This window comes from Muntiacus reevesi, chromosome 2 (genome assembly GCF_963930625.1).
Source record: "Muntiacus reevesi chromosome 2, mMunRee1.1, whole genome shotgun sequence".
In the NCBI taxonomy this organism is placed as follows: domain Eukaryota; kingdom Metazoa; phylum Chordata; class Mammalia; order Artiodactyla; family Cervidae; genus Muntiacus; species Muntiacus reevesi.
Window position 1 is genome coordinate 72,727,870 of NC_089250.1, and position 14,844 is coordinate 72,742,713.

A 14,844-nucleotide genomic window follows, 5' to 3' on the forward strand; every position below is an offset into this window, starting at 1 on the left:
GTCATTGATTTTTTTTTTTATAACTCCAGGTGAATCTATATAATATGTATCCATAGCAAGTTTTACAAACTCCGGGGGTGACTGGCAGGTGCTGGGGGAGGTCCAACTGGACATCTTGCCTCTGATTGGCTTCTCCAAACCCCTATGGATCACAGCATCATTTGTAATAATTGATAATAATGCATAATTTTACCGCCTTAAATGTTTCTGGTATAACACAAGAAATCCATCAATAATTTCCTCTTCATGCAGAAAGTTTCAATTTATAACAAACTTTCTTATCTTTCATTGGATCTTCAAAACAACTCATAAAGGAGGTCTTAATTAAACCCGTTAAAAAAAATTTCTTTTTGGCCATGCCGTGCAACTCGTAGGATCTTAGTTCCCTGACCAAGGATCAAACTCAGGTGCGGGCAGTAAAAGTGCCGAGTCCTAACCAGTGAACTGCCAGAGAATTCCCTAAACCTATTTTGCAGATGGAGAAACTGAGGCCCAGAAAGGGGTAAGGCTTTGTCCAAAGCCATAGGAAAGTCAGTAGCAGAACTGGCGTTGGGTTGTAGGTCTGTGGACTCCGAGTCCAGGGCTTAGTCCAGATGCAATGCCAGTGGGCCCTTCCGCTGCCTGAACATTTGTCCATCCAGATGCAGCTACTGCTCGGACCGAGGCCCAGGCTGACCTCACCCCACACCCAGCGGTAGGCGCCCTCTCCCAGGGCTGGATCCCCCAGGGGTCCCACCCACCCTCCCCTGGCATCTCAGTTCAGCTGACTGACATGCAAATTAGTTTAATTATTTCTTCTTCTAAAATAAATTATATTTTGCAGTAGCTGCAATATGTTGTGTCAGGCAAAATTACATTCAATATTTTTAAACTAATTGATGCAGCCTTGAGGAAGGCTGATTGACAGCCCAGAGCTGAGCAGGCCTGCAGTCTTAACCGATTCCTAAATTAAAATTAAACGTGCTTCGGCCGGGTGCTTCCTCTCTGAGCTGGCTCACCATTAATCCGAGGAGGTGGCAGGTGGAGCCCTGGGGGGTCGAGGGGCTGAGAAGCGTGGGTCACTCTGTGGGTGGGTGCCTTGGGAAGAGAGCAGGCTTGGGCAGGAGAGTCAGTGTGCAGTATTGGCAGGCCCCTTAGCTTCTCTGGGTCTCAGAGTCCCTTCTGTATAACAGATGGGGGACCGGACTGTGCAATTTGAAACTGAGACTTCTGTTTTTTGCTGACTATTACAGTTTGAGCGTCTCCTTTGTACCAAGGACACAATACTGAACAAGACCAACACTGCCTCTTGGTCTATGGCAGGGACAGACAGCATTCCAGACTTTGATAAGAATTGAGAGAAAAAAAGTCCAGGACTGTGAGAGGAGGAGGCAGGGGCTCCTACCCTGGTGGGGCACAGGGATGTTTACCCTGAAGTAGGGGACGGTGGCGCCAGTGATAAAGAACCTGTCTGCCAACGCAAGAGATGTAAGAGATGCAGGTTCGATCCCTGGGTTGCGAAGATCCCCTGGAGGAGAGCATGCCAACCCACTCCAGTATTCTTGCCTGCAGAAGCCCATGGACAGAGGAGCCTGGTGGGCTAAAGACCATAGGGTTGCAAAGAGTCAGACACAACTGAAGCCACTTAGCACTTAGCAGGGGACCTTTAAGCTGAGATCCAACTAGGAAGTGATCAGGTGAAGGGGATGGGAAGAAAGAGTTCTCCAGGCAGTAGGAACAGCATGTGCAAAGGTCCTGGGGTGGGAGGGGAATCTGTAGATAGTAAAACTCTGGATTCCTCCTAAGGAAGACCCCATCCCCTGGCCATTCCTAATACAGTATCTGGACCAAACTGGACTTAGAGGGCTGGAGACCACTGGGAAAGGCAGAGGGGGTAGGGCCTGGCCTGGTGTCCCTGTTATGGAACTCCCAGGAATGTGTGTTTCCCAGAAGGCCACCAGCAAACACATATAGAGAATCTGCCATGGGCCAGGGTTTGTTCTGCCTCATTTCATTCTGTCAGCCCCTGTGGGAGGTACGGATTTGAATTACTGCCATTTTGTTGATGAGGAAACTGGCTCAGAGAGGTAAAGAACGTGCCCAAAGTTTCACAGGGGACAATCAAGGAACCTGAGCCTGGTTCACAACAGGGACTTTCTACCCATCAAATGATGTGGCCTTTCTGACCACCTTTAGCTGCCTGAGGCCGGCTTGCCTTGAGGCCCCAAATGTCTCTGCCTCCTCCAGGAAGCTTTCCTTGACTGCCCTCAGTCCTGGGCAATCAGACTATACGTCCAAGACCTACATACCCATAAGGCCTGTGTGATCTTCCTCCCTGGCCTTGTCCCTCGCCCCACTCTCCTTTTTCCTCTGGTCCAAGTTTCTTCTTTTCCCTCCTTCAGCTCTTTGCCCAGCTGTCTTCTCAGATAGACTTCCTCTGATGACTTTATGTTACTTTGCTCCTTGCAGTTCCACCAGATACTCCATTTACTGCTCTCTCTCTGTAGTCTTTATCCAACATCCCTGTATTTTTGTTGTTGTTCAGTTGCTAAGTTTTGTCCGACTCTTTGTGACCCCATGGACTGTAGCCCGCCAGGCTTCACTGTCCTTCACTGTCTCCAAGTTTGCTCAAACTCATGTCCATTGAGTTAGTGATGCTATCTAACTGGCTCATCCTCTGTCTATATTTTTACTTACTTAAATTCACCCATCATCTATCTCCCCCATTAGAAAGTAAGCAGATTTTTGGTCTCTTGTGCTTTCTGCTGTCTCCCCAGGCCCCTCTGCATGGCACACAGTAGGTGCTTAATAAAGATTTGTCAAATGAATGGGTTTCACTGTCTGTGGCATCTCTAACCGTGCTGGGCTGCTGTGGAGTGACAGGGAGAAATCAAGACCTCTGGAGGGACAAAGTCTGTGGGGTCGCATCCCCTCCTGAATCACATCACCGAGGGAGCAGTCTAGTTGTCTGACCCTGTTCCTGCCTCTCTCCCTGGACCAAGGTTTTCTCATCTGTAAAACAAATGGAGCTGGACTCCGAGGTTCTCCTTGATTGTCATAGAGCAAGAGGGAAGCCAGGGAGAGAGACAGAAGTGAGGATGCAAGACTGGGTGTGGGAAGGAGACAGAGAAGTGGGGACAGGGTGGAGGGAGGGGGCCACAGATGTGGGGGGCTGCTGGAAGGTACCTCCTTCTCCCTCACCTGCAGTGGTGCAAGGACAGCCTGGACCCTCTGCTCCACAGCTCCCTCAGCTCCACCCGCCCCCACCACCTCCCGAGGGAATTAAATTGCATCCAAACACCAGGCTCTGATTAGCGCTGCCCAGCTGGGCAGGAAGATTTATCATCCCAATTACGAGCTGGCCAAGACAGGCAGGATGGCGGGGTTGCGGGGAGGGGGACTGGGTGAGCAGGTGGGGGTGCTCCAGGGAAGGGGTGTCAGAGCTGTCAGGGGAGGATGCCTTGCATTCCTGGCCCGGTCCCCACTCACCTCCAGTGGGAGCGCGAGGTTAGGGCGCCCTTCTCTGCTTTTTTGATTATCTGTTTGGCTTCCACATGGAGACTGGAAGTTTGACCTTATTGAGGTGGGGATGTTTCATCCGCCAAAGGGTAGGGGAGGACTTCTGGGTAAAATAGGGGCCCTGGAATCATTGGTGGCAGGAAGTTTTCCTTCTTAGGGCTGAGCTGGTCCTAATACTCTGGGCTTTCCTACAAAGACTCCATGGACCTCACAAAAATCTTTGTTCCTGGTGGGATCAGTTAAGTACCTAGGCAGCTCAGGATCCTGGGAGTTACCTGGTCCAAGTGGAACCCAGGCTTGATTTACACACCTCTGGTGATGGGGAGCTCACTGCCTTCTGAAGCAACCGCTTCCATGCAGGGCTATGCCAAACCTCTTCCCTAGACCACTACAGTCAGCCTCCCCAGCACGTCCTCCTGCCTGCCCTCCACCCTCAGCACATGTCTCAGCTGAGTCTTCCTGACAGCCTCCCATCTGTTCCCTGCTCCAGGCTGCACCCTTCCCATCCCCCTTCCCCCACGAACCCAAGTGGCCGCAGGGGACTGCACATCTGACCATCTCCCTCTTCTGCTCAAAGACCTGCTCTGGCTCCCTGTCATCTCCAGGAGATGTCCAGCTGCAGCCAGCTGCTCACAGGACACCCGAGGCCCTTCCTGCAGAGGCCCCCACTGAGCTTCTGCATGCTAAGCTCGTCTCACCTGCTCCAGCCACCCTCCGGCCACACCCCGTTTCTCAGAACGGACAAGCCTGCAGGCCTTGGCACGCAGGTGTCTTTCCGCTGGGAGCTCCCAACCCCACTCTCCTTAACCTTTGAGACCCAACTCAGGCGTCCCCTCCTCTGGGAAAGCTTTCTTGCCTTCTTCCCCTGCCTGCACCTCCTAAGAGCCCACCGCCCCCTCCCTCTACCCTGTGCTGTCCAGGGCAAGTTCGAGTAGGGTCAGACCTCCCGAGGTCACAGGCCAAGACTCTACCCCCGGACTCCAGTGCCCAGGCCCAGTGGGTGAGAAGAGGCCCCCAGCAGACACTTTATATAAAGCATTCAGCACAACACCCAGCAGATTGTGAGCTTCAAATAAATAGAAGCCACTATAATGAATAGTTATGAACTTCTCAGGTGGCTCAGTGAGTAAAGAATCTGCCTGCAATGCAGGAGACACATGAAAGACAGGTTCGATCCCTGGGTTGGGAAGAAACCCTGGAGGCGGGCTTGGCCACCCACTCCAGTATTCTTGCCCGGATAATTCCATGGACAGAGGAGCCTGGAGGGCTATGGTCCATAGCGTTGCAAAGAGTTGGACATGACTGAAGCAACTGAGCATGCAAGATTAAAAGTCAACAGTAACTGTTATTATCCTCATAGCTATCCAATAGGGTGCCATTTCATAGGTGAGAAAATCAAGGCAAGAAGAGGGGAAATGACTGTCCATACTTTCAGCTGGGAGTCAGACCACTAGAAGCAGTGTTTCTTTATCACGCTGCCCTGCCTTCCTAACTGGGCAGGCAAGATCACTTACCATCTATTCAGGAAGTATTGACTTGGCCAAAAGGGTCGTTTGGGATTTTCCATATGATGTTACGGAAAATCCCGAATGACCTTTTTGGCCACCCCAATACTTGTACACACCTTCTAAGCGCCAGGCCCAGTGTGAACGCTACAGATACGGAAGAGACGCTGCCTTCACGGGAGGTCCTTCTCCCAGGAGAAGAGAGATCAACAAAGTCGGCACACAAATGCATACCTAAATCACAAAGCCTGCTCTGTGATAGAAAGGGAAAATCAGGAGCCTGTGAAATCCTGACTTGGTCTGGGGTGACCCAGATGGGGTAGCTCTAGCTAATCTAGTTAACTCTTCGCTGTCCAGCCAGAGACCACCCCTCCAGACCAGTTTAGGGCCTGGAAGAGGGGGCTGGCTGCAGCCCCCTGGCACACCGCCCCCTCTAACCCAGCGCCGGCTTCGCCAGCCCGCCCGCCACCCCTCTGTCTCTTTGAAGACTGTCCCTTTACAACTGCCCTTTTTTCCACTGAAGGATTCAGACACAAATTGTACTTTAAATTCAATATCGGTCATTAATATTTCATGATTACAAAACGTTAAAGATAATGTCAGTGGAAGCAGCGTCTGCATGGGCAGAATGGATGACTCAGAAGTTCGGGGGAGAGGGGAGCCCGCATGCTAAGTGGCTGGGGAGTCTTTGAGGTAATCCGGGCTGACAGGCCGCGGCTGTGCCCCAGTGCTGCGTGCTCAGGGGGCTCACGAGGCCCCGCCGCTGTGTGTAAATATTTCCCCTCTGATTCTTGTCACCTCGCGTTTGTTGCACCCGCAGCAGGCGGGGCACCGTGACCCCGCCACCAGACCCCCGCCGTGGTCCCCTGTTTCTGAGAAGCCAAATAGCGGCTTTGGCAGAAGGGCACCAGGGTGGGGAGACCCCAGGGCATTGGCCTTGAGGCTCTGGCCTGGCTGTGGGAGGCCTGCCCACCCACCCCCCAGGGACTGGCTCTGCGACTTTGGGGCCATCGCGGTTCCTTCCTGAGCCTCTACTTGCCAGTCTGTAAAGTGGGGATAACAATTTGTCCTCGTCTCATGGAGAGGGCAAGAAGCTGGACTGGGTGGATCGCTGGCGCCGCTCCTGGCTTCGTGCCTGGCACCAAAGACATATGACTCGGGGGCTGCTGGGTGAACGCCGGACCGTGCAGTCAGACTGGCTGGGGCCGGGAATTTGGACAAATGACTTCACCTCCCCGAGTCTTAGTTTCCTCATCCATACGTTGTGGGCAATGGCAGAATCAACGTCTGATAAGTGGGGAGCTTCAGCGAACACAGAACTGTAAAGCGCCTGGCACAGAGTTAGTGCTTAAGGCAAGTGCACCGAGTCCAGATGGATAGATATCATTAACTGAGCACTAAGTACTAGGCTAAGTTCTTTCTATCCTGTTTAATCCTCCCACCAGCACAGTGAAGTGGGAACCACTCATTTTCCCATTGATTAATATCCCCAGTGAGACTTGGGCAGGAGTTGTGAATTGCGGCTCCGAGGGGAGTGGTCTCTAGCCCAGTCTTTTCCTTCCCCACGGTCAGTTACTGGGATGGTGTGGGGGCAATAGGGGTGGGGCCCAGAGCAGAGTACCAGGAAAAGGGAGGCTGTGGAGCAAAGCTGTGGAAGAAACCAGGAAGACTCGGCCCCAAATCCCGGCTCTGCCAATGCACATCCTTGGGCAAAGCCCTTAATAGTCTGAGCCTCGATTTTCCCATCAATAAAATGGGTGCTGACCTGTAACTGATCATGATTCAATAGAAGTATGTGCTAGAAAGGATCAAGCTCAGTATCTATTAGGCAAACGCTGTAAAAATCTCTGCTGGGGAGAGTCCCCTGACACACTCTCTCTGAAATGGTAGCATTAGAGATTCTGTATGCTTCTCTAGCTGCCTTCTGGAAGAGATTCACAGGGCAGAAGCACAATGCTTAACCCAAGAAGGAACCGGCTAGTGGTGGGCCGTTGGGCGGTGTGACAGCTGGTGGGGAGATGTTCTGTGTAGGGAGAGGGGGCGTCTCTGCCCAGCAGCCCGGCCAGGCCCCCTGGCTGCCCAGGAAGCAGGATCAGGGAGGTAAGGAGGGGGAGCTGCCTTCCCGCCAGTCCAGCCGCCACTTCCTCTCCAGCCACCTTTGTTATCTCCCTTTCATGCGGTGGAGAAGTGGATTCAAAGGCTCGGGAGCAGCAGGCACTGAGGTTTGAGCCAGCTTTGTATTTTCTTTTAAACCGAAGTTGAAAGAGACGAAGGGAACTTCAGCCTAGGGACTTCCTCAGCTGGAATGGGCTGCTGGGGCCAGGGAAGTGGGAGGCACCAGCTGGGGAAGGCGGAGGAGGAGAGCCTCCAGGAGGGCTGGAAGGGGCAGGAGGGCCTTGGGGCCCAGGTCTGCAGAGGGGAGACTGAATGGCGCCCACTCCCACCAAGGCTGAGACTCTGAGTATTCCTGCTGTCACCATCGGTTACTGGAGGCTCTGCTGGCCGCTGAGACCTGGAGAGCTGACAGGGCGGGGAGATTGTGGAGCCGGTCCGGCATTGGCACTGGCAGTGTTGCTCTGGTTGAGGAGGAGGCCTGCTGAACTGCCCTTTCCCCACTCCTGGGGTGCCGTGAACCCCTATGCTCTTAGCTCCTCACCTCCGTGGCCTGACTTGTCCAGACTCCATGTCCCAGGGCCTCCTCTTTCTTTCTCAGCTCACACGCCTCCCCAGCTGCACCAAACTGCCTGTGACATGCGAGCACACACACCACACTCTTCGACACAGGCCAAGCACCTCGGAGTCATTCTTGACCCTCCGTCTCTCCTCCATCTCACCCCATCAGCAGGTCCAGGGGGCTCTATTTTCAGCCTGCCTCCAAAAGCTGACCACTTCTCACCATTTCCATGGCTATCACCCTGGGCCAGGCCACTGTCACATCTTCAGGGACCTGCTGCATGTAAATTCTAGCTGAGCCCCTGCTCCTTCCCCCCACCCCGCCCCTGCCCTGCAGCCCCCAGACAATCTATTTTCAATGCAGCAGCCATAGGTATCATGTCAGGCAACCTCCCTCCTCTGCTCAAACCCCTCAGTGACTCCCGCCTCATTTGGAGTCAAGTCCAAAGACCCTGCAATGGCAGACACTCTGCCCCTCACCAACCACACTGGCCTCCTTGCTATTTCTCCAATTATGACCCCAGGGCCTTTGCACTGGCTGTTCTCTCTCCTCAGAACTCTCTTCCCTCCAATGGCAGCATGACTCCCTCACTTTATCGAGCTCTCTTTTGAATAGTCTCCTTCGCAGAGAGGCCTACCCTAAGAGAAACAATTCCCTCCTAATCCCTTTCCTCTGCTTTCTTCTTTTCCAGTTTCTTGTTAGCACTTAGCATCAGTTGACACGTGAACACCCTTTCTTGAAGTTTGCTGAGGGTCTAGCTCTAGCCCATGGAGACAGAAGGTTTTTTTTTTTTTTAATCTTGTTAGGGGCTATAGTTCCAGCCTCTATAAAAAAGGGCTGGTGTATAGTAGGTGCTCAATAAAAGCTGAAGGAAGAAAGCCAAACTCAAGACTGGGCCCTGCGTTTTTGGCTTGGGATCCTTCCCAGATCTGTGTTCCTGTGGGTCAGTCTTTGCCGACCACGCCCCCACCTCAGCTCCGCCCAGTTTCTAACTTTTTGCCCTGCCCCCAGCCTTCGGCCCCTCCCACTGGGTTTTGCCCCGCCCATAGCCCCACCCTTCGGTCATCGCCCCTCCCTTCCGTATTCGCCCCGCCCCCTGGCTCACCAGCCTCCATGGCCAGCACTGTGATGTTGTGCCAGCCGGCCGTCTCTCGGTCCAGCCCCTTGCCGGTGACGATGGCACCCGTGTCCGCATCGATATCAAAGATCTGGTCCAAATCTGAGTCGCGGTCGATGGCGTACCTAAGAGAGGCAGGTCAGGGCTGATTGAAGGTGTCCTGGCGCCGTTGGGACCGGTGCCCATGTCCCTCCACCCTCCTAAAGAGGAACCACCTGCCTGGGAGACACAGGAAGCAGAGACCCTTTCCGGCAGAGGAGGAGTGGAAATGGATCCGAGTTTGCATCTCAGCTGCACTGGGTTCCTGACGTGTGACCCGGGGCAACGCTCAACCTTTCTGAGCCTCAGCTTCCTCAGCTGGGTAACGGGGCTAATAATTTTCATCTCAGGGTCGTTGTGAAGGCGGGAAGAAGGTAAAGGGCCCAGCAGAGTTAGCACTCACGGGGTATTTGATTCTTATCTTTCCATGAGAGGTGACCCTAGAACTGGACTTGAGAAAGGGACAAGATGGCATTCCAGGCATGGGGAACAGAGGCTGCAAAGTGAGAACTGCGCTAATGAGAATCATTCAGGGGACGGCAAATGGTGCAGAAACGGCCAGAACTGGCAAGTGCGGAGGAGGAGGCTTGAGAACAAGCAGAGTGTAGAATTCAGGGCGTTGGGGGTCCTGGGGAGCCTAGGGGGATTTTGAGCAGGAGGGAGGGAGTTGGCTCCCCGGAGGCCCCAGACCTGGAACGCGGGCTGAGCCGGGAAGGGGTCTGAAGTCTGGCCGCCGGCCCCTCCCCGCCAGCGCCAGCGCAGCGCGCCCGGGCTAATCTGCGGCTTTTCACTCGCCGCGTGAAAAAGCCCTTTGTTCCGCCTCCTTCCCGGGCCTTTGTGCGGCGGCTCCAGGCCTGAAAGGCCCGTGTCCAACACATGTCTCGGGCGGCGGCGGCCCAGAGAGGCCCCGCCAGCTCTGTCCGCCGCTTCCCCGGGCTGATAACGCGGGCGGGGGCGCCGCCAGGCTGCGCGGCCTACAAAGGCCCCCGAATGCCAAGCAAGGGCTCTTTGTACTGCGGGGACAATGGAGCCTGGTGGGGCGGGGCACCCCTCCCCGTCTCTCCAGCCGGAGGAAACAAGCCCTTCCCGCATCTTCCGGAGCCCGGACACTGAGGCCCACGGAGAGGACGACACCAGAGTACCCCCTTCCCTCCCCGCACTGAAATTCGAAGCCCTGAGATGACCCTTCAGCGGGCCTTGGCTGCATTACCAAACCGCTCCAGGCCTCAGTTTCCTCATCTGTTGAATGGGGATAATGATACCCAGTGCATGTGGGAGGGGTTTCCCAAGTAGCCGGTGGTAAAGAACATGCCTACCAATGCCGGAGATGCAAGAGACATAGGTTTCATCCCTGGGTCGGGAAGATCCCCTGGAGGAGGAAATGGCAATGCACTCCAGTATTCTTATCTGGAAAAATCCCATGGACAGAGGAGCCTGGAGGGCTACAGTCCATGTGGTCGCCAAGAGTCGAAAACTACTGAACACAGTGGTACCAGGGGGACTGCAGAACTCTGGGAGCAGGTGGAGCTGGCTTTGAATCCTCTGCGTATTTACACCTGGGTGACCTTGGACTAGGCACTGGACTTCACTGGCCTCTGTTTACTTGTCTGCAAAATAGGGTGATTCATACCTCACTGGTGTGGGTTAGAGGAAGTAATCCATGGAGCCGGGCAATGGTGACAGCCCTTACTGTTTTCATATTCACTGCTGTAGTGGAGGTGGAAGCTTGTGGCAGACTGCAAAGGGCTGGGCATGAGGGTGTAGTGGGCATTACAGCTAGTCTCCTGAGGCCCTAGGTTTTTTCTTTTTCAGCCATGCCACACAGCATGTGGGATCTTAGTTCCTTGACCAGGGATTAAACCCACATCCCCTGCATTGGAAGCAAAGAGTCTTAACCACTGCACCACCAGGGAGGTCCCCCGAATCCCTGGTTTAATGCCACCTCCTCTTTGGCCCTGCTCAGCCTGGGTCCTCCTGACCTGGGTGAAAACGTTTGGGTCAGATCTAAGATGATAATTCCTCCCCTCAGGACAACACTTAACAGTCTGTAGCTTACTTTCCCGCCAGCCGTCCCTCCCTTGGTTCCTTTTTGCCTAAACTTTAGCTGAATGCCTTCTCCGTGCTGCTCTGTGCTAAAGTGAAAGTGAAAGTCAGTCAGTCTTTGAGACCCCGTGGACTATACAGTCCATGGAATTCTCTAGGCCAGAATACTGGAGTGGGTAGCCTTTCCCTTCTCCAGGAGATCTTCCCAACCCAGGGATCAAACCCAGGTCTCCCACATTGCAGGTGGATTCTTTACCAGCTGAGCCATGAGGGAAGCCTAAGAATACTGGAGTGGATAACCTATCCCTTCTCCAGGGGATCTTCCCGATACAGGCATCGAACCGGGGTCTCCTGTATTGCAGGCGGATTCTTTACCAACTGAGCCACAGGGGAAGCCCACTCTGTGCTAAGCTCTGGGGGACAAAATGGCAAATGAGACAGATGAGGCCACACCCTGCCTGGCATCTTGTAAGGCTGATGTGTGGTCATCCCATTTTGCAGATGAGGACGAGACAGGCAGCTTCCCAAGCTTAGGGCTGCCAAGTATGTTTGTGCAGGCTGTGTCCTGCGCAAAGTTACTAGGCTGAAGAGGGGTAGAGGGGATGAAGACCAGCTGGTGTTCTTCTTGGCCAGCCACAAGTGCTAGCTCAGGGAGCATCTTCTCAAAGGAGGACCTTTTTCTTATTTACAAAATGTGCCGCATGGGCTAGTGAAAACCCTGCCTAAGGTTGCACGGGGACTGTCAGAGAACTGGAATTTGTACCCCAATTTGGGACTCTACACCCAGAGTTCTTTCTAGCGCATTGAACCATCCAAAGGAGCAATGCATGGAGTCTCCGGTCACTGTGGACCCAAGCCTGAACTGCTGGATGTTTGGGTCCAAAGGAGGTAGAACCAGACTCTGAGTAGTGTCGGCTCAGTTGGAAGGAACCATGGAGACCTCCTCTTGATTTTACAGGTAGAAGTGAGTCCAAGAGACAGTCAGGGGCCCCTGATCGCCTGGTCGGGGCTGGGCATGAGGCAGGGCTGATGGGAGGATGCCCACCGCCTTCTTCTTTCTCCTCCTCTCTCTGCTTAGACCTCTGTCCACTCTTCTCTTTCCTCCCAGTTACTCTTTTGTTTCCTCCTGGAGCGGAAGAGGAGGATGGATTCTAAGTGGAGGCAGCTATTCCCAAGGCCATGGGGAGGGAGGGGGGCGGTGTGGGGAGCCGCCACCTTCCAGCTAAAGACTGGGGGCTGCAGGTTGGTGTGGCTGCCCAGACCAGGGGGCTTTGTTCCAGCTCAGGGAGCCAGCGAGCGAGAGAGAGAGGGGTGGGTGGAGGGCATGGCACGTGGCAAGGCGCGTGGCCTGGCAGGTGTGGGGGGCAGCGGGGGAGGCTTGAGGCCCTCACTTGGCGGCACTCAAGTTGTGTGTCTGGTCTGTGTGTGTGTCTGGTCTGTGTTGCAGGTGGTCAGCGTGTGTGTGTGATGCTGTGTTGCAGCTGGAAGGTACAAGAGGCGGGCGCTCAGACTTGGAGCAGGATCCACAATGACCCCAGGCAAGCTGCTTCCTCTCTGAGCCTTAATTTTAAGGAAAATGGAAAAGTGATTTTACTCCTGTCTTGCAAGTAGTTGGGAGGATTACGTGCCTAGCTGGGGGACAGGTGCCTAGTTGGGTTCCAGGAAAATGACTCTATGAATGAGCACTATTGTTATTTTAATGACAATTCAGAAATGTCTGGTAAGACCAGAGACGAAGGAGCCCCCCAGCCCAGTGTGTTGGTCTGCGGGCCTGGGGGTGGGAGGTACCATGTGTGGACATGGGAGCAAGGCATCTGTGGTCTAGAAGGTTCTGCTCAAATCTCACCTCTCATTTGGTCAGCTAGCACCTGGAGGGCAGGAAGGGAACAGGAGCAGGTGTGAGTGGAAGAGTGCAGTGAGAGAGTGTAGGTTTGTGTCCACTAGTGTGTGTGTGTGTGTGTGTGTGTGTGTGTGTGTGCACACAAGTGCAAGAAAGCCTGGCATTGGTGGTCAGGAGTGGGATCTGGTGGCCATCTGCCGAGGTCTGCAACCTAGCTATGTGACCTTGAGTCAGTCACTTAAGCTCTTTGGTTCCCTCTTAAAAATGGTGCTAATAATAACACCTACCTCAGAGTGGTTGTGAGGATTAGACAAGTACTACCAATAAAACACCAATAAAACACTTTTAACAGCACTGGGCCCCTGCCGCATGACGTATGGATTCGCTCTCATTTTTATTTGCTCAGCAAAACTCTGTGCCAGGCCTGTGTTAAGGGCTGCACATGCAGGAGCCCCTCCCAGCCTTGCAGATAACTGTCATCCCTGCTGCTGCCATTTTACACATGGGGAAACTGAGGCTCAGAGAAGCCAGGCGCCTTGACCTGGGGTAGAAGGGCTGATGGGTGGCAAAGCCAGATTCCCAAGCCATGTTCATCTGTGCAGAGTCCCACGTCTAACTAAGAGCAGCTGCCTCAGGGCCAGCTGGGTACACCTGCGGGCGCTCCCACACGCTGGGAACAGCACAAAACACTGCTGTTGTCAAGGTCAGGGCGAGAGAAGTGGCGAGGGTGTGTCTTCCTGGCTTGAGGGCGCATGTGGGTTTGTGCATATATAGCTCACGCAGGCATGATAAATACGAAAGTGTGCAGACTCATGGGTGTCCAGGCTGCCTGGTGCTCCTGTATCCGGGCTCGTGTACACACACGTGCACACGCAGCAGGCTGCATGATGCAGCCCCCGCCTGAGCTCCCAGTGGGGGAGATTCCCCTGATCTGGGGATTCCTCTCTGCTCACTCCATCCTGCCTTTGACTTTCCCCTCCGCCACCCCTTTTAAAGCACACCCTCAAAGCCCAGACACAATGCCTAGAAATCTGTTTGGGGTTAGAACTGGTTGCAGAATGAAGGGGAGTACCGGGTGTCCAGACCACTGAGAAAAATGGTAAGGTCCATTTCCCGAGGACGTACTATGTGCCAAACACTTAATCCTTCCTCCACCCCTGGGACCAGTGATGCTGGAACCTGGCCCATAGTAGACATTTAGTACTTTTTTTTTTAAATAAATGAATGAGGCAAGAACTACCATGACACCCATTTTAGAGATGGGAAAACCGAGGGTTGGATTAGGTGCAGTGATTTTCCCATAATTCTGCGACTGAGCTAGGATTCATTCTGGGTTTTCTCTGACTCTAAAAACCCATGTGCTTTCTGTTGCACCCCATTGTGGAATGCTAGGAGGAAATGAAGTGTTCGCTGTCTCTCTGGTCCAGCGTGGGCTTTCCTGTTTTTGACACTCAAGGGAGACTCCACAAGGGGGCTGGAGCTGGTAGGCCTGGGGATGGACTGATAAATAGCCAGTCTGTCTGCAAGGCTGCCTTGCAGATCCAGAGATTGGCCCATCTGAGCCCTCTCTCTTTCTCTTCAAAGCCTTCCAAGACTTCGCACTGCCTAAGGATAAAGTCCCACACCTTCACCTGACAGTCAAGGTCCTTCACAGCTTGTCCCCAAGTGCCCCCACCCCGACCTCCTCTCTGGTCCCAACGCCCCTCCTATGAGCTCATTCAGCTGACTTCACTGATCCTGAACTTGACCTCCTGGCTCCCTGACTCTGTTCCTGCCACCAGATTCTCACAACCACTCCACCCTGGATGCTGCCCTCCCATTTCAACCCCATCCTCTTTATCCTTGCCCCATCCTTCCTTGGTGCCCAGAGAATCCGCCCCTTCTTGGATCTCCTGTGCCCTGAAGCCCCTGCTCAGCCCATTGATCTTACATCTCTCACTTGATTCACTCATATGGGGCCCCAGCCTTCCCCTTCACTCTCGTCTGACTCTCTGTGCCTCACACATGGCGCAAGGCACAGCATAAAGTTGGAAGCTGTTCAAACTACAAAGAGAATCAGAAAGAAATGTTAGTCACTCAGTTGTGCTCGACTCTTTGCAACCCCATGGACTGCAGCCCACCAGGCTCC

At 53.8% G+C, this 14,844-nt stretch overlaps 1 protein-coding gene across 1 annotated transcript in view; it reads right to left on the minus strand.

Moving 5' to 3' along the window:
* CDH22 (cadherin 22) overlaps positions 1 to 14,844 on the minus strand; it is a 78,918-nt gene that overhangs the window by 14,743 nt on the left and 49,331 nt on the right. Inside the window, exon 7 of the mRNA XM_065919820.1 lies at positions 8,783 to 8,919. Within this exon, the coding sequence (XP_065775892.1) occupies positions 8,783 to 8,919 (137 nt within the window). The remainder of the gene's footprint in view (positions 1 to 8,782; positions 8,920 to 14,844) is intronic.